General features: G+C 41.3%; 1 protein-coding gene across 5 annotated transcripts in view; it reads left to right on the forward strand.

Annotated features, from left to right (window-relative positions):
* Positions 1–18,241, forward strand: part of BMPR1B (bone morphogenetic protein receptor type 1B) — a 276,193-nt gene extending 257,952 nt beyond the window's left edge. For all 5 annotated transcript variants that reach the window (XM_073001909.2, XM_073001914.2, XM_078394599.1 and 2 more), the window contains 6 exons: positions 116–257; positions 3,267–3,459; positions 5,930–6,227; positions 8,346–8,521; positions 10,867–10,997; positions 13,592–18,241. In XM_073001909.2, coding sequence (XP_072858010.1) covers positions 116–257; positions 3,267–3,459; positions 5,930–6,227; positions 8,346–8,521; positions 10,867–10,997; positions 13,592–13,717 — 1,066 coding nt within the window. In that variant the 3' untranslated portion in view covers positions 13,718–18,241. The remainder of the gene's footprint in view (positions 1–115; positions 258–3,266; positions 3,460–5,929; positions 6,228–8,345; positions 8,522–10,866; positions 10,998–13,591) is intronic.
* The last annotated feature ends 5,279 nt before the right edge of the window (positions 18,242–23,520 follow it).

Here is a 23,520-nt window from a genome sequence, read left to right on the forward strand (position 1 = left end):
ATTTACCAGGCAATGCTAGTGGGGAATTAAATAGCTCCAAATAGCAGTTTTTGCCTCATGTGTCACACCACCCAGCGGTAGAATCACCCATATTTGTTTTGATGTAAAAATGCAGGTATAAAAGACAGGAGAGCAGGCCTCCGCGCTACAGCATTGGGCTCGAACAAGACGAGACGTACATTCCGCCTGGCGAATCCTTGAAAGACCTCATTGAACAATCTCAGAGCTCAGGAAGTGGTTCAGGGCTCCCTCTGCTGGTAAGTAAGCTGTATTAAGGGAGAGTAAAAACATGGACACAGAGCACCACTACCCTCATGTTCGAAATAAAAAATCTGGCTGAAGCAGTGACTAAAGAAGAAGTTGTTGATTCAGCATAAGGTCCCACTAACAAAAGTTTTTCTTCCTGCAAAAATGCAGTGCATTATACATCCAATAATCTTTAAGTATAACAAGTTCTGAGAAATGGGTACGCTGGATTGAACAAACATGTTTAGGGAGTACACTATACCCATATTCTCAGAAACTTGTACGCAAAAACTTATGGGCGGAATATGGGAGATATATTCACTACACTAACTTCCAGCTTGTATCTAGGAACAATTCAAACCTTTTCCTGTCAGCTAGAATGTGGTAAAAGACCTGGAACTAGGTATCAGCTTTTTTGTCTAAATCTGTTGTTGCATTAATATTACCTAGTGAGGATCCACTTTGGGCACGTCCCAACATTACAGCTTAGGTCAGAACCCTTTCTGTTGCAGGCTTTCCAGTTACGAAATGCCTCCTTCAAATATATTTTGGCACAGATTTTCATTTCGTTTAGGAACCAATCAAAAACTGACTTATTTCATAAAGCCTTTGGTGAGTTTTAAATTTAAGAGAGGTGATTTTTTTTAACCTGTATTTTACACAAATTAATAAAAGACACAGTCATCAGTGGTTACTAGTTAGGATTTCTACATCTTCTGTAGCAAAAAAAACAACAAAATCTAATTCTGGTATCCTAACGAAATGAAAACGTTGTATTTCATGAACATATCACTTCTTCAAATGCATGGAATAGAAACTGTTATACAAACTGTGTTAGAGGGGAGTGTCTAACCCAGACACATGCACACACCCCCATTGTTGCATTTTTCAGACTATAGTGCCAAGCTGATGTTATGTGGTTTTTATTATATTGTTATTATGATTGTGTATTTTATTCATTAATTATTCATTTAAAATATTTTATTTCTTCTTAAAAAGGACCCAAGATGGCTTATATCATTGAAATGCAATATTTAAAACTGAAAATACTGAGTATCCAACAATGGTTTACATTGTTAAAAGCTACGTAAAAACAATGAGTATAAAGACGCAGCTTACACCATTATGATACAGTATTAAAGCTAAAAACAAGAAGTATACAAATATTTAAAAGGAACAAATATCACTGTGAGAAATGGGAGACATAAGTAGTAGTAAAAACCCAGTGAAATCAGGAATACGTAACAATCCATCTAAAAATCAAACTCAGGTAGCTGGTTACTGAAGGAAGGCTTGCCTGAAGAGAAAAGTCTTTGCGTTTGGAAGGACACCAAAGATCTAGCCAGTCTGGCCTCCTATGGGAGCGAGTTCCAAAATCTGGGAGTAGCAACAGACAAGGCCCTTTCCTGTGTCCCTATCAGACATACTTGTGAAGATGGTGGGACTCGGAGAAAGGCCTCACCTGATGATCTTAACATTTGAGCCAGCTCATAATGGGAGATATGATCTTTGAGAAAGCTTGGACCCAGGCCGTTTAGGGCTTTATAGGTTAAAACCAGTGCTTTGAGTTGTGCCCCAAAACTGATTGGTAGCCAGTGGAGTGGTATATTAAGCAAACAAACAATACACTGAACAGGACAAGAGTCCTGCTTATGTGTAGGATAACGAGCAAGAACCCAGATTTTCTAGCATTTTTGCCTGAGTAGGGCCACTCTATATGTTTTAGAGGCTCTTCATTATTTTGCTGCAGTAAGCTATGGACTAACAACCCACTCATTGGGGAATGTTTGTTCCAGTATCAGAAGTCGTACCACTGTGAGAAACGTGACTGGAAGCACATGGACGTCACATATGTACCTGGTTGAATTGCATTGGCTTTCAGCCTGGTCTGCTAAGGCTCTTATGTCCTTAGCTTGTCTATGAAATACTGAGATCCATTTTCTGGGAAAGTCTCATGCTTGAGGAAGATTCTTATCTCTAAGGAGAGATAAACCTTGGGTACTGCAGGCATTTTCCAAAGACGTAGCTGTGTTAGACTGTCTCAGCATGTTGACAAAAAAGGAGAAGGGACAAAGTGTTGTAACATTTGAAAGACCTACTTCGCTTATCACCCCAACTTCTTGTTGTTTATTCGTTAAGTCGTGTCCGACTCTTCATGACCCCACGGACCAGAGCACACTAGGCCCTCCTGTCTCCCATTGCCTCCCAGAGTTGGGTCAAATTCATGTTGGTTGCTTCAGTGACACTGTCCGACCATCTTGTCCTCTGTCAGCCCCTTCTCCTCTTGCCTTCACCTTTTCCCAACATCAGGATCTTTTCCAGGGAGTCTTCTCTTCTCATGAGATGGCCAAAGTACTGGAGCCTCAGCTTCAGGATCTGTCCTTCCAGTGAGCACTCAGGGTTTAGAATGGATAGGTTTGTTCTCCTTGCAGTCCAGGGGACTCTCAAGAGTCTCCTCCAGCACCACAAAAAACCCCAACTAAGATCTGCTAATTAATAGCTTGATAATCCCATTCCTGTGTTGACAAACCCTTGCCACTTTGTCTGTTATCTCTAACTTCACCTACACATGAATCTTACCACCATGGAATAAATATAAGGGACATGTGTTTGGACTAAAGATGGGCATGAAGCACCAGTTTGGCAGTTTGTGCTGGTTCATTTGTCAGCCAAACACCTGTCTGTTGCTTCAAAGCCGTGCCTCCTCAGGCAGGCATCCACTTAGAAGCAGCACCCTGGGTTCCCTGTCCCGCCTCGCTGGATGTTGCCTCTGAGTCTGCACCTGCCAGTGTGGGTGGGGCTCTGAAAGACCAAATACCTGTTAAGCCAATAAACAAACCTGCACGGTGGTTTGTGCCCATCTCTAACCTGGACTACTGAAGAAGTGGATTCTCATCCACAAAAGCTGACACTGAAATGGGACTGTTAGTTTTCAGAGTGTTACTATATTTTTGTCTTTTCCCACTTTTCCGCGCAGTAGACCTAGTTATTATAACAGCACACTCTTGTCTCTGTGACAGGTGCAAAGGACTATAGCAAAGCAAATTCAGATGGTGAAGCAGATAGGTAAAGGCCGCTATGGAGAGGTCTGGATGGGGAAGTGGCGAGGCGAAAAGGTGGCTGTCAAGGTGTTCTTCACCACAGAGGAAGCCAGCTGGTTCCGAGAAACGGAAATCTACCAGACTGTCCTGATGAGACATGAAAACATTTTGGGTGAGTGGCACTCGTTAAAATAGAATGAAGATTGGGGAGGGGGTTCCCGTATTTTGTAAATTTTGCAGCTGGTTATGGGTTACTTAGGTCTTGTTACATAAGTCAAGGATAACAAAGAACTTTGTCTCAGTTATGATAATGCAGTTGCTTCTTATACCTGGATGCAACTTAATCTCTTCATGAGGAAGGTGAGAAGGCATGCATGCACAGTAGTTCATGCTTCTTAGGCTCATGGTCTTTAATAAAGGCTTAGAGGGTGAGTTCTGTGACTCAATAAGGATTTGGACCTGTATCTCCCAAATCTGCCAAATTTACCACCATGACTCAGTGGCTCAGATTGTGCTTTGCTGTATAGCCAGTTTTATCCAACGCAAGTTTTTCTGGATCATCTGCAAAATGTTACCGTTGAGCAGTCAGTGACATTGCCACAGAACACTGCTGTGTGACCAAGGATGTCAGGCACATTACCATTGTTAAGTATATCCTAGCATGTTGACTTTAAACATTTCTAGTCTTTGGAAGATGTTGAAAACAAAACCTTAGATCTACAGGACAATGAACCAGTAGGGGAATGGCTCTTCTCTTCCAGCTAGTAGGCCTGGAACCTCTGGAATATGCAGCTATCTTCTTTTCTGCCTGATTCATGCCTTAATCATGGCATCCAAGGTGCATCAATTTGAATTGTCCCTCTTAGTGCCTCAGTGAGAATAAGTTAAGTGTGTAAAACTGCTGCCATTGGTACTTTATGTTCATACATACATGACAGCTTAAGACTGACCGTATTTGCACATAACCTCCCTTTGTACTCTGTGTATTTTGTACAAAACACTTGTAGCAGGAAAACCAAACTCCCCCCACACCCTTTCTGCCCCTGTTTTGTTTCTGTGCACAGATCAACATTTTAAACACTTGAGTGCTAGTAATTTGGTTTCAGGCCATTTTGCTTTGCTCAGTTTCTTATCCCTCCCTTGTTGATCCCCCTTTCTCTTAGTAATAATTGCCTGCCATAAGGCCTATTCTGACTTATGACAACCTTCCCAGGGTTTTCTAGGTATAGAGTTCCTAGTTATAAGTGTCCCTTCCTCTTAGGGTATTCTGGGAACGTGTAGCTTGCCCAAGACTACACAGACTGGTTCTTCTCCTACAAAGCATAATGTGGAATTGGAACAAGGGACCCCTGGTTCAAGGGGCAGGTACTTTGACTCACTGATCCTATCATTTTATTATTTTGTGCTTGTTCTAGTCAGAAATCTAGGAGAACAACTGGCTATATTTTCCCTTAGGCTTTTCTCTTCAGGAAAGGACCTGAAGGAAGGAAGGAAGTGGGAAGCTTAGAGCACCATATGGTGCTTGATCTAATTTTATATCACCCTTTTTTCTGTGGGGTGGGAAGGCCAAAGAGAGTGGAGAAAGGGAAGTGGTGAAGGGGAGCTGACATATATAAAGTGATGGTAGAAAAAGTAAAAGCCGATCTGCAAGCAATTTCTTTAGATCTCTGGCAGAACATTGAGGAAGATGAAGGAGGTAGCCAAAATAGATTAAGATGGAAATGAGAGGTGAGCCCTCTGGAAGTGAAGGAGGAGGATTGTTTGATCTCTGACAGTTTTCTGGGGCGGGTTGCAGAGAGAGAAGAAGAGAGAAAAAGAAAGACATGTTCTTCCCCCACTTGTTTCAACTTTCTAAGACTAGTATCCTGATCAGTTTAGCATGTGCATCATTGACAATGTGGAAAATCTGTATTGATGTACAGGGGGCATCTTACCTGCCTGTTTGCACAACTGGTTGCATAAGCAGGCAGACCACTCCACAGTTGCGTCCTCAGTTACAGTGATATGTGCAGTAAATAGAAGAGGATACCGACAGGCGTCTCTTAACTTTCCAAGCAGGTTAGCTGGGTGGGTAACTCAGTGAGAGCCAGAGGTTGGGAGCTTGATCCCCTACTGTGCGTCCCATGGAAAAAGAGCCAGCCTATGTAGCCTTTTGCAAACTGCAGAGTCCCAGAAAGTCTCCAGAAGAAGGGAATGGTGAAGTTTGAGCTTTATATCTAGGAGGCCTGGAAGGGGTAACCGTATGTCACAATTAACTTGATAGCATCAAATTATTATTATATTGATCCAAATGAAGCATTGCATATGCTTCAAGCCCTTCCTGTAGCCAAGGTATGGTCCTTGTCTCTTTTCTTGCATTTCAGTTCCTCTCCATGTATCTGCTGGTCAAATCTGAATACAGTACTGTAATTAATCCTTCTTTCTTTTTGGTAATAAGTTGGGTATTTTTTTTTGTTCTTTATGATCTGTTGCTTTTTCCACCCTCTGTGGGCACTGCAGTTGCTGCTGCACAACATGCCTTGATTTAATTTAAGGCGCTTTGATGTGTGTGTTTTTAGACACAAGTACAAGGGCAGACACGTGTAGGTCAGGACACTTTATTACAATTCCCGGGAAGCCTCACCTTCTTTTTCTCCTTGTAGGGTTTATTGCTGCAGATATAAAAGGTACCGGGTCTTGGACTCAGCTATATCTTATTACAGACTATCATGAGAACGGATCCTTGTATGACTACCTAAAATCCACCACCTTGGATACAAAAGCCATGCTGAAACTGGCCTACTCTTCTGTCAGCGGATTGTGTCACCTGCACACTGAGATTTTCAGCACTCAAGGCAAACCTGCTATTGCCCACCGGGACCTGAAAAGCAAAAATATTCTGGTGAAAAAAAATGGAACCTGCTGTATAGCAGATCTTGGTTTGGCAGTTAAGTTTATTAGGTGAGTAAAATATGGAAGGACAGGTTTATGAAGTGGGTTGGAAATTGGAGCTGGGGTTGGATGTTGGTAGTTTATGGCAGAGCATGGGAAGCTTCATTTTTGAACTACAACTCACCGAGTTCTCCAGTTGGCATAGCTAGTGACCATGTTGACTGGAAAATATAGTTCAAGAAAAGAGGTTTCCTGATCTCTGGTTTATTGCGAAGAAAAAGAAAGTGTATTCAAGACAAAGTTTATTGTATCCCAAGCTGATGACTTCTTACAAACATCTTCGCAAAAAACCTGACCTATTGCTATCATTTTTGAACCTCTTCTGCCGTATGCCAATGGGTGGCACCGGACTTCTCTTTTTCCTCCTCCTCCTCCTAGCAAACACTTGGCAATAATACTATCTATTTGTGCATTTCGTGACCAATGAGGTATTCATTGCTGCTTCAGCTGGTCTTCAAAATCTAGCTTTTGTTTCTTTTTTTAAAAGGGAAATACAAGTAACCATGAGGAGAACCCAGCTTCAACTGTGCTGTTCTTCTCTCTTTCTCCCACCCATGGTAGTATTAAATAGTATAAAATCAGTTCCTTTAATACATTTTTTTTTAAAAAAAAATTGCAGACATCAGCTTTTGGGGTTTGTGTGATAGGTGAACATTCTTGCAAATCATCTTAGATCCCAGTCCTGGGAAGGGGTGGGTGGGTGTACATGTGTGGAATCAGATAAATGATGATCAGTAACCTGCAGCTGTAGCTGCATGGGAGTAGGGGGAAGAGTGTTTTTATCTTCTGGAGAGAGAGGAGGAAGGGTGAGGTGCGAACAGCCACCACTGCACAAGTGCACGGTTATAGACCAGTTCTTGGTTTGGGCATGGGGGCAGCTGTCCATTGAGCAATTGTGTCGCGGCAGAGGGCTGGTTGCTGTAGCCCCACATCTCCATATCCCCTTTGCAATGTGGAAGATGATTGATACAAAGGCTTTACCTTTTTCTGTTGGCATGTAGTTGCAGCCAGTGGTTTTACACAGAAAACCAGCACACAGGTTGTCACTGATTGCATGTTGTGTTGTAGTTATGTGTTTTGTTTTGTTTTTTACAACTTTGTATGCTTTCTTCTAGTTTGTTTGACTGGGTGGGTGGGGATTTTCTAGGTTGGGTGACTGTCAATCTGTCCAACATTAACCAATAGTTCTCCCCTGTGCTAGAATTCAAAGAGAGGCTGGGCTCTCTCCCAAGAGTTCATTTTCCTCAGAGTCTGTCTGTCTGTCTGTATTCATTCATTCATTCATTCATTCATTCATTCATTCATTCATTATTTATTTATTTATTTATTTAGCTAGCTAGCTAGCTAGCTAGCTAGCTAGCTAGCTTCTGTGCTGCCCATCTGGCTACTAGGCCACTCTGGGCAGTTTACATATAGCCTGTAGATGTTGTTTGGTAGAAAATGTCTGTAAAAAATCTACTGAAGCAGGATTTGGCTAGTCTAGTTCTCCAACTTCAGGGGTGGTGGGAGCATACACTTACATTCCCAAAAGTGTTGAAAGAAGTTTCAGCTTCCTGTTTGTCTGGCTTCTGTATGTGAGGTTGGGATGAGGGTGAAGTTTTGTCCTTTGGCAGGGAAACTGGCCTTGAACTCTGAATGTTTTCAGCTACAATGAATGCAAAATTAGTCTCCAGGCAACAGGTCCAGTCCCCAAGAATGGTAATTGCATAGTTTCAGATTATTTTGGTCATCTTGCATGAATGGTTGAGAGAGTGAAGTTTTAGAATCTGAGCCATTTTAAGAAAACTAACTTTAAGGAAAATGTGATTGTTATCCTTGGCATCAGACTTCCTTCTTGATGCTAATGAAATCTCGGGAAATGTTCCTAGCATCCCCTGTTGACTCAGATCTGTGTTGGGGTTTTGCATTTGAATGTTTAATATAGCCCCAGGCATGTAAACATTTTTAAAAGAATAGTCCTTGGATAACATTTGAGAAGAGTTTATTTCCCTTCAGATCACCTCTTAGTTCTGAATTTGCAAAAAGGTGGATTTAATTTGGGAGCTTTCCCTTCCTGTAGTTTAATATTTTGGGGAGGTATTTCCAGCATATGTCATGTTTTTTTCTCCCTGCCCTCTGATCTTTTAGTGATACAAACGAAGTGGACATACCACCAAACACCAGAGTAGGAACAAAACGGTACATGCCCCCTGAAGTCTTGGATGAAAGCTTGAATCGGAATCACTTCCAGTCGTATATCATGGCTGATATGTATAGCTTCGGACTTATCCTTTGGGAAATAGCAAGGAGATGTGTTTCAGGAGGTAAATGCCTTTTTAAAAAAAGCTGTTATAATCTCTTTTAAATAATTGGTGATGCTAAACTTAATTTATTCCCATTTCCTTCTGCTGGGACGTTTTCCCCCTATGTGTTCTCGTACATCCTCATCTAGCTACAAAGATTTATTCTCTGTTTTAATAGTCTCTTTAAAAGCTGCAGTCTTTCATAATTGTAATGGCAATTTTGAAGCTCATTTATAGGCACTTCCAGAGTTATAAACATTACAGCTAAAACAGGAACACTCCTGTTGTTTATGTAGAAACACAATGGGGTTGATTTTGCTTAGCTGTCATGATTAACAAAGAGATTACACAGAGTTAACTGCAGAAAGACAGGCACTAGCAGGTGTTAGCTAGAATTAGGAGAACTGTAGGAGAAGGACAGCACTATTCTTGCATGAAATTCATTTTATACAATCGTGCCTCGCTTTATGGTTGCCCCGCATTACAACGAAACCGCATTATGACGATCTTTTTGCGATCGCAGTTGCGATCCCAAAACGATGGTCTGAATAGGGGTTTTTCACTTTGCGATGATCGGTTCCCTGCTTCGGGAACCAGTTCTTCGCAAAACTACTATTTTCGGAAGGCTGATCAGCGGTTTCAAAATGGCTGCAGGGTAAATAAAATGGCTCCCCGCTGTTTTCTGGGATGGACTCCTCGCTGCACAGGCACCGAAAATGGCCACCTTATGGAGGATCTTCGCTGGACAGTGAGTTTCCAGCCCATTGGAACACATTGAAGGGGTTTCAGTGCATTTCAATGGGCTTTTTATTTTCGCATTATGACGTTTTTGTTCTACAGCGATTTCGCTGGAACGAATTAATGTCGTAATGCATGGCACCACTGTATCTGCAAAGATCTGAACTAATAAACCTAGCTTTTGTATTTTCTTGTATTCCCCTTCCCCTCCAGATCAACTCCGGCTGTTCCTTTCCTTTCCTTTACACCTCTATAATGCTAGCATGGAGATTTTTTTCTGCTAGGCTCAGAGCATTTAAACAATGAACTTACATTTTACTGTCAACTCTTTGATTAGTGAGTTCAGTAAAGTTTAGGCCTGGACCCAGTTTTGGTGTGGAGAGTTAGCCATAAGGCTTCTGGAAAAGGTAATTAAGAAAATGCCTTTGAACAAGTGCAGAAGGATCTTTCATTGAACACTGATTTACTAAAAACAACTTGATTAGCAGGAAGAATTTCTGGGTTGGGGTGGAAGGTGAATTCCCAGCAGAGTTGAGCATCAATGATGAGAAGATACTGTTAAATTTGATGCTTAAATTTGAGCTTGGTGTGTCATTAGAAACAGAGATTTTTTAAAAAGAAATAATTTTGTGGTATACTAAGGTATTTCGAAGGCATTATGCAGTTCTCGTTACAATAGAGATAAATCTAATAAATGTTGAACCTAGTGCTGGAATGGATTCAGTACCTGTTTGGTTGTTCCCTACAACCATATATTACAAGCTTCTAGGTTTATCTACTATACCTCTTAATCTGAATTTTTTAAATAAGAACTGTGTGCTGTGAAGTCACTTCTGACATATGGCAACCCTTTTTCAGAGTTTTCCAGGTAGTGTACTCAAAAGTGGTTTGCCCTTCCCTTCTTCTGGGGATACCCTGGGTCTATGTAGCTTGTCCAAGGCCCCACAGGTTGGCTATACTTGCAGGAGTCACAGTGGGGAATTGAACTTCCAGCCTCTGTCTCTACAGCCAGATGCTGTAGTTCAGTGGTTCTTAACGTGGGCAATAATGCCCCCCAGGGGGCGATTTCATTTTTCAGGGGGGCGGTAGAACGAAAAGGGGTGGTGTGGGGGCGAAAGAACAGAAGGGGGGCGGTAGGGGGGCGCTGGAGCAAGCCAAACCTGTGAAGGCGACTGCAGCCACAGTGCTGGCCATAGATCCGGTGCTGCTGCTGCCACCAGATGATCCAGCTCTTTCTACCTGCCACGTCTCGCCTTTCTCCTTTAGGGGAGCACTGAGTGTGGATTGGGTGGAAGGAAAGGGTCTCCTGGGTCCTCATCCTCGCCCCATGAAGTGCTGCCTCGCACCTGGGTGGGGAGGGAGGGTAGGTAGGTAGGTAGGTAGGTAGGTAGGTAGGTAGGTAGGTAGGTAGGTAGGTAGGTAGGTAGGTAGGTAGGTAGGTAGGTAGGTAGGTAGGTAGGTAAGATATCACCTCAGGGAGGGGGGCGATGATAACTTCCCCAATGGCTCAAGGGGGCGTTTCTTTCAAAAAGGTTAAGAACCACTGCTGTAGTTCACTGAGCTGTCCAGCCAGCTACATTTTTAGCTATACAATAAGACAACATGCAAGTGTTTCTCCCCCACCTCAGGTATCGTTGAAGAGTACCAGCTTCCATACCACGACGTCGTGCCTAGCGATCCCTCGTATGAAGACATGAGGGAAATAGTCTGTATCAAGAAGTTACGGCCTTCGTTCCCAAACAGATGGAGCAGCGATGAGGTAAGAAGAAGAGCTTTTCCAGAAATGGTCAAGTAGTTTACTTCCATGCCTTCTTAGGCCTACTCAGAATGAGAGTCAGGTGATGCGTAGAAGGGGGGGAAAAGCACAAAGGACACCACCCTTGGTGTATTTTCAATCTGACCTCCACTAACTATTTTACAGAAAGACATCAGAAAGTGGGAGCATATTTTGAAAAATTCTGGAGAGAGCTTGTAATGGTTTTGGGTATGTTTATGTAGACCCATGTTCTTTAGCTTTCCTGAGTTGCTACTTTTGTACTGCAGTTGGAGAGAAATAGGTCTGCTAGGTACTACATCCGTTTAGGATTATGTCCAGCAGTTGCTGTAATTTGCAACAAGCTGCAGGTTAGAGTGGGCTTGTGTGGATGGCATTTTTTTTACTTGACAGGGGTCTCTGTGGATAGATTTTGCTTAACCTTCAACCTGAGACTGATCCCTGTGGCTTATGAATGGGTCCTAGGAACCAGATAGAGAGGGTAGGGTTCCATGTGGAAGTTGGCTAGTAACTGGAGGAAGGCAAGTTATTGGGTTAAATCTCCTTTGGGTTTTACAACATGTTCAAAACCTTGGCCTGTGATTGCAAGAGCATTGTTCAGGAGCAGGAACCCGGTGAGTTTTGGTATTTACAGTCCTAAGAGAATAATTATGTATGCCCCAGTAACAGCCTATTTACTCCAGCACCACCATTTAGGAGGGAAAAGTTCTTGAAAGACCAAACATGTAACTTCTGCCCATCATTCTTACCTTTTGTAAATGAATATAGAAAAAACGTACAATTTTTCATAAGGGGCTGGGGGGAGAAAGGGAGGACGTTGTCTCAGCACTTTCCGCTGAGAATTTATAATGAAGCCAAATTGTGTTTTGGAATCAGTAGACCAGTAATTGATGTATCTCAGACAAATCTGCCGACAGTTATGGTGATGCTGTGCAGAGGTCATTAATCTTGTTAAGTGGTACAGTGTAATGCCATTATTGTAGGAGACAGCTGTGATTTGGGAATAGCAGTCTTGGCTTAAGTATTCTGCAATTAGATTTAAAAAGACTTAAATGGCAGAAGTTGTAAACAATTTTGAGCATGCGGGGAGGGGAGTTGGAATTTTAAAAAAAGAGAAATTGTGAAAAGAGTGACATGCAAAAACAAGACTGAGGGAATTTAGGATTGAGGGCACTTGCCCCCCCCCAGAGTGAACATGTTTTCAGGAAGTCACCTGCTTCCTTCAGTTACTGATTGCAGAGTAATCATTCTGCAAACTTTGGCAGCCAAGAGAGTGATGCCACGTGTACAGCTGACACTGCACCATCTTGCTTGAATTGTTGCTGCATTAGCTGCGTGTGGCTTTCCCCATCACTAGTGGTGCCTGAAGGATTAAACCACGAGTGGTTCCTTCTTCTAAAAAGGAATTAGCCTTTCAAACTGGCCACCAGAAGAACATCTTTCTTTCCTCCATGTTCCAAGGCAGTTCCAGATAAAGCAATAGCAAGAGGGTGCTGTTTCCTTCAAAGGCTCGCTCTGGCTTTTTGATTTTATCCACCAACTCTTCCACCAAATGCTGACAAGTTGGCCCTTGGACTCAACTGTCAATATAGAGCCCCCATAGCCAAAACCTGAAAGCTTAAATTAAATCCTAATCACATTTCGCCAACTATGGCAATCTACACTGTAATTTATGCTTCATGTCGTCTTGGTGGGCTTCCCAGAAATGCCTGGCTAGCCACTGTGGGAAGCAGGACGCAACCCTTTGGTCTTCTCCAGCAGAGTTCTTCTGGTCTTCTTACAGTTGTGTCTAGAACAGTAGTGAGAGACAGTTGGCCCTCCCGATGTTGCCGGACTGAAACTCCCACTGCCTTTAGCCGTCACAGCCAATAGTAATGAATGGTAGAAGCAAAGCAAAAGCAAAGTGTGCTGCTTACCCCATAGTGCTTCAAGCACTCTCTGGGCGGTTAACAGGCTACACATTGCCCCCCCCCAGTGAGTTGGGTACTCATTTTACCGACCTTGAAAGGATAGAAGGCTGAGTCAACCTACCTGGGATTGAGCCCCAGTTTTGACTGTAGTACAGCAGTTTAACCACTGCACCATGAGGCTCTTGATGTTCATTGATATCTGGAGGACCACATATTCGTCATATCTTAGGATTGTGCAGTATTTGTCCCTAACTCAGCATGTGCAGTGTGTCACTCCAGATATCTTGACATGCAGTTCCTGGCAACTTTATCTGGTATAGCCAGAGTTTAGGAATGCTGGAAATTGCAGTCTGGCTACTCTACCAATTGCTGTTCTTGTTATATAAGTTCAGTAAGTATTGGATTCAACAGCTGAAGGTCGAGCAAGTAAAGTGAAACTTTTGATGGGTAGATGTGCATTGCATGGGATCAATAAGCTTTGAAGGCATGGGATGCCATAATTTGAGCCTCGGTATGGCTCCTTAATTAAATATATTAACTTTGTGTGTGAGCTAGCTTTCAAGTGCAGAGTTTGGCTTGCAGTCAGCATTGAATTTTGGTATGTGTGGGTGTGTGCATGCATGTGTGTAATATCTGTATTCTTTTTTTGTTTTGTTTTGTTTTCTGCAGTGCCTAAGACAAATGGGGAAGCTAATGACAGAATGCTGGGCTCACAACCCTGCTTCTCGGCTCACAGCCCTGCGAGTAAAGAAAACACTTGCCAAAATGTCAGAGTCACAGGACATTAAGCTCTGATCCAGCTGACAAACGGCATTTCTTTGCTAAAGCTCAGAAAAATATGGACTTTCCTTCACGTTTCAAAGAGACAGGAAGAAGAATTGCAAGCCTTCACTAATATAAACCTTGAATGCAGACTGTTGGCCAAAAAATCCAAACATAACTTAATACAGGAGTCTTTCCAGGGGAAAGAAATGCAGGGCAAGTAAGAAAATCCTTTTACTACCAAAGGAGAGGACATTGGCCTCTTTGGAGAACAATCAAAAACAATATCAAAAACTGCTTCAAGATTATGCATGCTGCTTTCTGTGAAAGCCCTTCTTGTTCTTGTTGTTTATTTGGATTGTTAAAAATTTCATGAAAATGAACCTTTGCAAATAGAAATTACAAGAAAAGAATTATATTCTAATACTAAAGGAAAAAAAAAACCCAAAATTTAATCTGAAATCTAAAAGTTGCTGTTCCTTCCTGCTGATAGAAAAGACAGTTGTGTTTCAAGGTAACTGAAGCCCCACCATGTTGTGAAATAAAAAGGGAATATGTCTGTGCACATATCTAAATGTCATCTCATGTCAGATGTACCTGTAAGAAAGAACGTGTCCCGGATGGAAGTTGCCTGATTTACTGCCAAAGAGTGCCTTGCGCAACAGAAATGTCATTATTTTGCAGTGTCTCCTGCATAAGCCCTTCATATTTTGACTTCCTTAAGATAATGCCACCAGAAGTAATAATAGGAAGCTCACTTTGTGTGCCAAGCTTGGGGACACGTCTTGACCAATAAATGGGAGCCACATGAAAGTACAACTTTTCAGCCTATGGGGCTTGTGGAGAGACGCAGGTTGAGAATTGTGTCGTGGATCATCAGATTTTTTCTGAAGTGTTAAAATATCCAAACAATATTTTGAAATGAGTGTGAATTAGAGAACTTTTAGTAAAGCCTGAAGTGGTACATTCTTCCTCAGCCACTAACGTACAAGTAAAGTCACTCGTAAAGGAAGCTGTTCCCTTAATTGTGTTTAAATCCCCTTGCCTTAAGATAATTCAGTTAAAAAGATAATGTAGACAGAAGAAGGAGCTTTAAAATGTATTGAAAGGTGGTGACTTATAACTGAAGGGTAAAAGAAATCTGTTCTTAAGTGCAAGAAAAAAAAGCACTGTTACCATATTTGACTGTTGTACTCTCTCTTCCTCTCTTTCTATGTTAGAGAAATTCTGAGAGTTTTGTTTTGTTTAATGTGAAGAGAGCATTATTTTGCTGAATGCATCATTCCAGCCTTGCCTGAATTTCCCACAGGAATCCTGGAGAATAGCTAAAATGGCTGAACATTTTCCTTTTCTCATGATCTCTTCCTCCTTCCTGCCCTTCCCAGGATTAGGGAAAATGTGGTCTTCCACTATAGTGTCTAAGGCTGATTGAGGTCAAAGTCCTACAACATGTGAAGGGTCACACATTCCCCAGACCTGTTCTGCTCAAAGTGTTAGCTCGTCCTAGTCCCCCGTTGGTAATCTAAGTCAAAAACAGACATCAGACCTTCCAGGGCAGCTTTGTAAAAAGTGTGAGTTTTGTGGGCAGAGAAAAAGCCTTTTGACAATATGTATTGGTTCTTTCAATACTTCCTCTTCCTGTGGAATCATCTTTACAGTCATTCATTGTTTTTCCTCTTGAATTCATACTGTCCCAGAGAAAAGCTGCTGGCTTATAGTTGCTTTTTCAGGAAATATATTTTGAAATGGTATAACTAAATTCATAAGTCATTTTTATAAGCTGTACCATTGCAGCTGAGAAAACATGCATATGATGGCTGTGGGTTCCAACAACTATATATTTCTCAGCTATAGGTACTTTGTAAAGGTATTTAAAATCTTTATATGAAATTTTTAAGCAGATGTGAATTGTATGCACAAACATTTATAGAAATCCTGAGTAACTGAGCAGCTTTGCCAGTTGCACTGGGAGATTACATTTGAAAGGCCTTTTAAAATAACTTTTAAGCCTCTAGAACAGTGGGATTAGTGGATAGGCATGACATGTTTTTGAACTATAAATTGCTTAATTTTCCATTCTGGAAGTCCTACCTGCCAAACCCACACTTACAGAGAAAAGGCCTAGCTAGGAAAGCTTTGGGATCTAGCATAAACCTAGCTTCCTGTGCATAACATAAGCTGCTGACTGAACATGAAGCTAGGGCAGAGCTAGGCTTACACCAGGCCTATGGTAGGCAATTTGTTTCCCCCAGGTAAGCCATATTTACATTTTTGTAGGTGTGGGTCTGTCAAGTGGATCGAATTTAAAAAAAACCCAAAAAACCAAAAACCCATGCCTGTCAGTAGATCATTACCCTCTTCACTAAAATAAATGGATTCCACAATGATCACAATCAGGATTCCTTCCTTCCTTCCTTCCTTCCTTGAAAGGTTATGAGATACAAGAAATTCAAAATATTAGGTGACAAACACAGTGTGTAAAATTGAACAAATATTGGTTGAGCAAATCTAATTTGTAGTTTGATGTTATTTCAGCATGAGGAGGGAATAATATTAATACATCTCTGGATACCTGAGAAGAAACTATATTTAGTGACATATATGTTTAAGGTTGTAGTCAAGTAATATGAAGGAATATCACCAGTTGATCCCTTGAGTAGCATCAGATGGAAATTCATCCAGAAAAATAGTTTAAGCCACAAACCCTCCACATATCTCAAAACTTAATAGTCTTACTGCTTCATTCAGTTAAGCATGGCTGATCCTCATTGATCAGGGGTAATTTATAGGCTATTCTAAAAGCTATTTGACATCTGATGCTATTAATTGATTTTTACATGAACATTGCTGGTCCGCTGCCGAGTCAATCGTGCACAAAGCCTGTTTCTTCAAAAAATTGTACTCTTTGTTCTTCTGGGTGCCTTGTGTCTTTGACAGCTGGCATCATAAATTCTCCTTGCCATGATTGGTGATTAGCTAATGGATGTTAAGAATGCAGAGCCCTAAACTTTTCCTGACATGTCTGGAACCAAGAGGAGGAAACCCTACTTAAGCACTCATTACATCGTAACGAGTGTTTTCCACTCATGCGCCATCAGACCAAATGGTTGTATATAGCATATAAAATTTAAAAGTCACTTTAATCAATACATAACTGAATGCAGGAGTGACCATCTTAACCTCCTCTTGCTCTCTCTCAGATCCCCAAGATATTACAAAAGTCATATGTTTTATAGTATTGTGGCCCTCCTCTATCTAGGTGAATTCGCTATGATATCAGCTTCTTTCTATGTCTGGTAGCTTGCCTCACATTTGAGAACTCCTGAAAGAACAAGTTATATCATTTATAGCAAACAGACTGAGAAACTCATTCCTGCCTCTGAGTGGGAAATGGCTATTTGCCTTTATATAGTATTCTCGGTCAAGTCACACATTCCTGACTTTGTGACTTTGCAATGCAGTTAAATAGGTTCTCTGTGCAATCTGGGCTGTGGAGAACTATTCAGAGATTGTAAAAAGTATAATTCAGCATTCCACTGGAATGGGTGGTCAACACATGAAGAGAGGGAGGGTGTTAGTCTTACCCCTTCTTTACTGTTGCTTATGTCGCCCTTTGTGGTTCATACGTAGATTCATTCATCCAGAAGTCATTGTAACTCCATTATGTATTACATGTCATGAAGCATTACATGATGCATTTGTTTATGGAACCATATAGGCTGACGGTTCATAGTGCGTGGTATGAGAAAAAATAAGACATGACCAACATACGAATAGAAACACATAATAGTATGACATTTTTGTGTGTTCACTTTTACTCAGGATTTGAAGAGTCATTTCACTTCTTCTCCTACATCAGTGGTCCTCAACCTTGAGTCCCCAGATGTTCTTAGACTAATACTCCCAGAACTGGCTGTGCTTGCCAGGGTTTCTGGGAGTTGTAGTCCAGGAACATCTGGGGACCCTAGTTTGTGAACCCCTGTCTTACATTAATCCTGCTGATATCATACTATGCAACACAGTTGTTCAGGAGACAGACAACACCTCTCAGTTGTTTCATCACTAATAGTTGATTTTATTGCATCCATTATTTTTGAAGATTTTTAAAGTGGTGATTATTCTAATTGTGAATTGAGTTATCACACCCAATACATGCAAACCATTCAGAATGAAACCCTTGTTGGTCACACTCAGAAATGTTCAGATAGATTTGGGGATTTCTACCAGTTACCTACGTTTAACACAATTTTTAAAGAACAGCTTTTTCAGGGACAGGTAGATTAAAATGTGTTGTTAAGATTATTTAAATTGGAAGAGGGGTTCAAGAAAAACAGTGGTTGTCCCTTCATTGGTACAGTACCAACTTTCTTTTGAAGAAAAGTTGACTTATGTAATTTTAAAAATGATACTGATTTATGTTCTTTTTTGAGAACCAGTGCCTTAAAAGCCTTAGGGAACAAGCCTATGTTGTAATTGTTCAAAATGGTGTATGTCGTTTCAACATTCCCCAAATAAGATGTTTTCAGTTCCCAAATAAATAAATACATAAATTAACAAGTCTGATTTTTTTTCAAATGCTTGTGTTGTCTTTGAAACTCCCAGCAATGTTTGTCATTCATAAACATGTTGACTGTCAGATCCATATTTATTATTAAAACTGTTTCTCTGTGGTTTGTATGCAGTATTCACACATTTGTTGTAATCATCTTTTAAGCAGCATCAGGGTATAGTATCAGAATTGACCACAAGAGGAAACCAGAGAATATTTCTTGTATTTTTCTGGCTGTTAGTAACAGCAGCATACATTATGTGCGAAACAGTGACTTGCTCCTAAAGTTGGATCAGCACTAATAATAACAACCTGGTTGCCAATGAGTAATGAGTAGTGCAACAATATTCTGAACTTCAGAGAAGCTAATGAACAAACTACCCTGACAGAAAGGGTTTTTTGAAGCTCCTTTCCTCTGTGTGATGACAGCAATTGCCAAGGCTAGACCTGTGCAGTTTTATACTGGTGTATTGGGATGGCATTATAACACTAAAGTTCTGCATGTTTTCAACTGACCTTTTAAAGGGTTCATTTTAAATGTATTGTGGCTGATTTTCAGTTTTCACTTTGCATCTGCATTTTATTGCAAATGTAGAGGAAGTGCTGTGGAGTGGCATATTCTGTCATCAGTCCTGTGGAAGCAGATAGCATGGAATCAAGTAAGTGAAGCAGGTAGAGCTAGGAACAGTTATAATCATGCTGTTTCTTGTATATCACTGTTACTGTATAAAACAAGCCTTTGATTTGTCTCAAAAGGTGTGATCAACTGTGTTAATTAATAGTCATACAATGTTTTGACCAAAATAAAATTCCCCTCTGAGGATAAATCTGCCCTGATCAGTCAAAGGTGCTAAACACATTGTCAAAAATATTTCAATATCAAATAACTTTGCAAATACTACCAGAAACGCAAGTGAGTTCTAAATAAAATCAAACAAACTCTTCCATCATAAGCAAAACTGGACCAAATTGAGGCTGTTGTACTTTAGGCATATCTTGAGACAGCATGACAGGCTGGCCAGTATCCTCTTCATGCTGGTGTAACATCAAGTTATGTTGGAATAAATTTTGTGAAATTACACCTTGAGTTCTCTGTGTGTAGGCGTGCAATTAGAATTTTGTCCACTGGTAAAGACGAAGCTTGGAAAAGTTGAAGGCAACAGAAGAGGAAGACCAAATATGAGAGGAATTCAATCAATAAAGGACCCAGAGCCTTGAGTCTGCAATATGAGCAAGGCTCCTGAAGGCAAGACTTGTGGGGAAGTCACAAAGTCATAGGGTTGCCACATGTTGGAAGCAAATTTGCAGCACATAACGAAAGGCTTCTGACACACAGCTGCTTTGTTTCCATTTGCCACTAACTTTAGCCATCTTCCATCCTGTCCTATCAATAATTCCTTCCCAGCCATCACCTGTCCATAGGATTGTTTCCATACTTTGGACTCAGAAATGAATGTGGTCAGGAGATATTGTGTAATGGTAAGATTTAGTGTGGTATGCAGGTGTTATTGATGTCTTACTCTGCTGTACTTTGACAGCTGATAGAATTATCATTTTGCTCGTTAATGCTGCAGCTGATAGAATTATCATTTTGCTCGTTAATGCTGCTCTGTCATTTTTCTAACTGGTGAAATATAAGCTTATAGCTGTGTTAACGTACAGGTTCCCTACAAAAAATATAAAGGCCATCAATGAGCCTTGGTGTAGACATGATCTGGAGAGGTGCTGTAAAACCACTGACTGCCGGGAGGTCACCAGCTGGTTTGGGGACTCCTTGCTAGCAGAATGGACACACGTCTTCTCTTCCTCTGTACTTACAGCTTACGCATTCTGTTTTACAGTTCCTTTAAAAACTTTTGCACTTCCTCCTCCGTGGATGTGTTTGTTGTGACCAAAAGAACCTATAGTCAGCCTTGACAAAACAGGAATCGTCGTTGTCATTTAGTCGTTCAATCGTGTCCAACTCTTTGTGACCCCATGGACTAGAGCACGCCAGGCCCTCCTATGTTATACTGCCTCCCGGAGTTGTGTCAAATTCATATTGGTTGCTCTAGCAAATGGCTAGAGGTGCAATTTCCCTCTGATAGAATGGTTTATGACCTCTGTGTTTTTATTCTCTGTTTGTTTTGTGTGGTATATTCACCCAGCTCTGTAGACCTATGCATGTGTGAGCCAATCAGCCATGCCGTGATCTGTGGTACTACTGGTTGAGCCAAATCTTGAGCCCTTTTCCCCAGAGGTTCATTGACTCACAGAAGCCACGCCATACGGCCTTGCATCAGTTCTTCCTGTCTCCATCTCATTTGTGAGGATGCCTAGGGATTGCAGTAAGCACTATAGTGAGTAAGAGAATGCTTTGCTATGTTGCAGTTGCTATTCTTTGCATGCAAGATTTCAATGCTGAAATTACCAATACATAGGAGCCCTGTATCTACAGGATCAGTATCCAACTGATTCACTTATCCACATCCTGAAATAATATTTGCTATAATCTGGGTTTTTTCCTGAATCTGCGGGGGTGGCTTGGAAGCAGTCCCCCACAGATACAGGGGGTACAACTATAGATTCTTTTGTGTAGCATTTTCAGTTACATTATACATTTCAGTTACATAGAATCCCTATGTGAGATCCATGGTATAGTGGTAAATTTGCACATGCAGATGTTCATCCTCATACTTCCCCATAGTCAACTCCACTCCCACAAGAAGAGTTTAGAAGTGTAGGCAGCTGATCAAGTCATATTAACAATTAGCAAGCCTTTTGTAAAGCCAGTGGCTCGTAAGCATTCATTCAAGACACATTACCCTCAAATACTTTGCATACAACAAAAATAGCTTTGCAACAATATACAATTCCTATAAAAATCAATTGCTCTTCCAGGTAGTGTAAGAATTGCATCTAAGCTCAGAGGTACCAGGGAAGCTTGAGGAGGGTATCGGATGATATCATAGTCCCAGCTAATCAGAAGATTGCAGGGCTTTGACCTGAATTACAGGCCTAGACTCTGCTAGACTCCAAATCTATTTTGGTTTTTTTTGGGGGGGTTGCCTCCATAGAACGTGGATGTGGTGGCGCTGCGGGTTAAACCGCAGAAGCCTCTGTGCTGTAAGGTCTGTAGATCTTCAGCTGTAAGATCGAATCCACACGACGGAGTGAGTGAGTGTCTGTCGCTTGTCCCAGCTTCCGCCAACCTAGCGGTTCGAAAGCATGCAAATGCGAGTAGATAAATGGGGACCACCTCGGTGGGAAGGTAACAGCGTTCTGTGTCTAAGTCGCACTGGCTGTGTGACCATGGAAGATTGTCTTTGGGCAAATGCTGGCTCTATGGCTTGGAAACGGGGATGAGCACCGCCCCCTAGAGTCGAACAGAACTGGACAAAAATTGTCAAGGGGAACCTTTACCTTTACCTTGTCTCTGTGGAAGTGCAAGGCAGGGATATTCTGAACCTGGCAGTCCATAAGGCACAACTTCTGAATCCTGTTCAGTGGATTACTAGGATATAAGCAGGGCTATATCCATTACATGCCCGCTACTACAACAGATTTAATCAACCTTGGAATGACCTATGGCTGGTTTGGTAGGTCATCGGTTATGTAATTCTATACTATCGGATCAAAACCAAGAGAACCATATGATTACTTTCATATTCTAAACAAAGAGCATTGTTCAGTTCAAATCTTTAAAAAACCATGGAGCTTCCTCATCGTTCCGTGACTCTGCTAAACAGACATATCCAAGGAACAAATTTGATAAGACTGGCATAATTCCTGTTAAAAATTAAGGCCAGTATCCTAGTAGAAATGTACCAGGAGATCTGTGTTCCACAACCCCCTTGCTGCACAACCGATCTTATAAGCAATGAGAAATCAGACAGGCAAAGGGGAGTCTGCCGAAGCAGGCTAAGCATTTATGTGATTGCTCCTCTGCAGTCATGTAACGCAACAGGATACTAGCATGTTGTTGTTGACCTATGTCATTTGGTAGGGATCAATGTAGCATAATAGAATAGAATCACAGAATAATTGAGTTGGAACAGGCTTATAAGGCTGTTAAGTCCAAGCCCCTGCTGAATGCGGGAATACAAATCAAAGCAGATCTAACAGATGGTTGTCCAGTTTTCTCTTGAATGCCTCTGGCATTGGAGCACTCACCACCTCCTGAAGTAACTGATTTCATTGTTGTACTGCTCTAGCAGGCAAGAAGTTTTTCCTGATATTTAGCCTACAACTTGAGACCATTATTATGTGTCCTGCACGCTGGGATGATCGAGAAGAGATCATGCTCCTCTTCTGTATGACTTCCTTTCAGGTATTTTAAACGTGCTATCATATATTTCCCCCTCTCTTCTTTTCTCAAGGCTAAACATGCCCAGTTCTTTCAGTCTTTCCTCACAGAGCTTGGTTTCCAGTCTTCTGTAAAGCTCAGCATAGTTACAGAGGACATCATCAGAAACCCTCTGCTACCCCTATTTTTCTCTCTGAAATTATTTCTCCCCAGACATTTTCCTCTCAGGGGAGCTCGAGATCAAAAGCAATGTCTTCAGAGAGAAAAACAGTGGGAGTGAAAGAAAAGTCAAGAAGAAGAAAAAATGAAATAAAATTATCTGATAGAAAACCATAGGCTGGAGGGTGGGGGGAGAAGAAATTTAAAGCATCATACCCACTTTCCTAGTCATTTAATTTTTTTATAGGAATTGAACAGTGACACCCCCCCCCATTCCGACAGATAGGTCGTACCACCACTCCATCTAACATGCCACTCTTGCTCCACTATTTCATTGCGTTTGAGTGAAGTCCAAGTGAAAGACGGAAAATTTGTAGTACCATAATGAGGAAACCAACTGGGAAACAGCATGGCAAAACAATTACTTTTAACTCTGATTTATACTCCTTTGATTCCAATAGAACAAAGCCACAGATCTGACTGCAATAAAAAAAAGTCAGGTGTCTTTCAAGTTGCAAAATTATTTCAAGTAAGAAGTACAAAAGAATCTGTGTTGTTTGAGACCCCAGAGAGCTGACATGACTGGATAACCAAATGCCTAATTGACTAGCGGGATCAAGAGGTAGGGCAAGGTGCAGGATGGAGTAAGGTTGAAAGAAGTTCACAGAAATAACTCAGGATTCCCCCCCACCCCACCCAGCAAGTCTTGACTCTTATTTATATGCTGGATCCCACTGATTTAAATGAGATTTAGCTATGTGTAACTCATCACAGGAGTGTGGGCTAAAAGTGCTTTAAAAACAAAAGATATTAATAGCATGCTAATGGAGAAAGAAAATGTGG

This window comes from Pogona vitticeps, chromosome 5 (genome assembly GCF_051106095.1).
Source record: "Pogona vitticeps strain Pit_001003342236 chromosome 5, PviZW2.1, whole genome shotgun sequence".
NCBI lineage: Eukaryota > Metazoa > Chordata > Lepidosauria > Squamata > Agamidae > Pogona > Pogona vitticeps.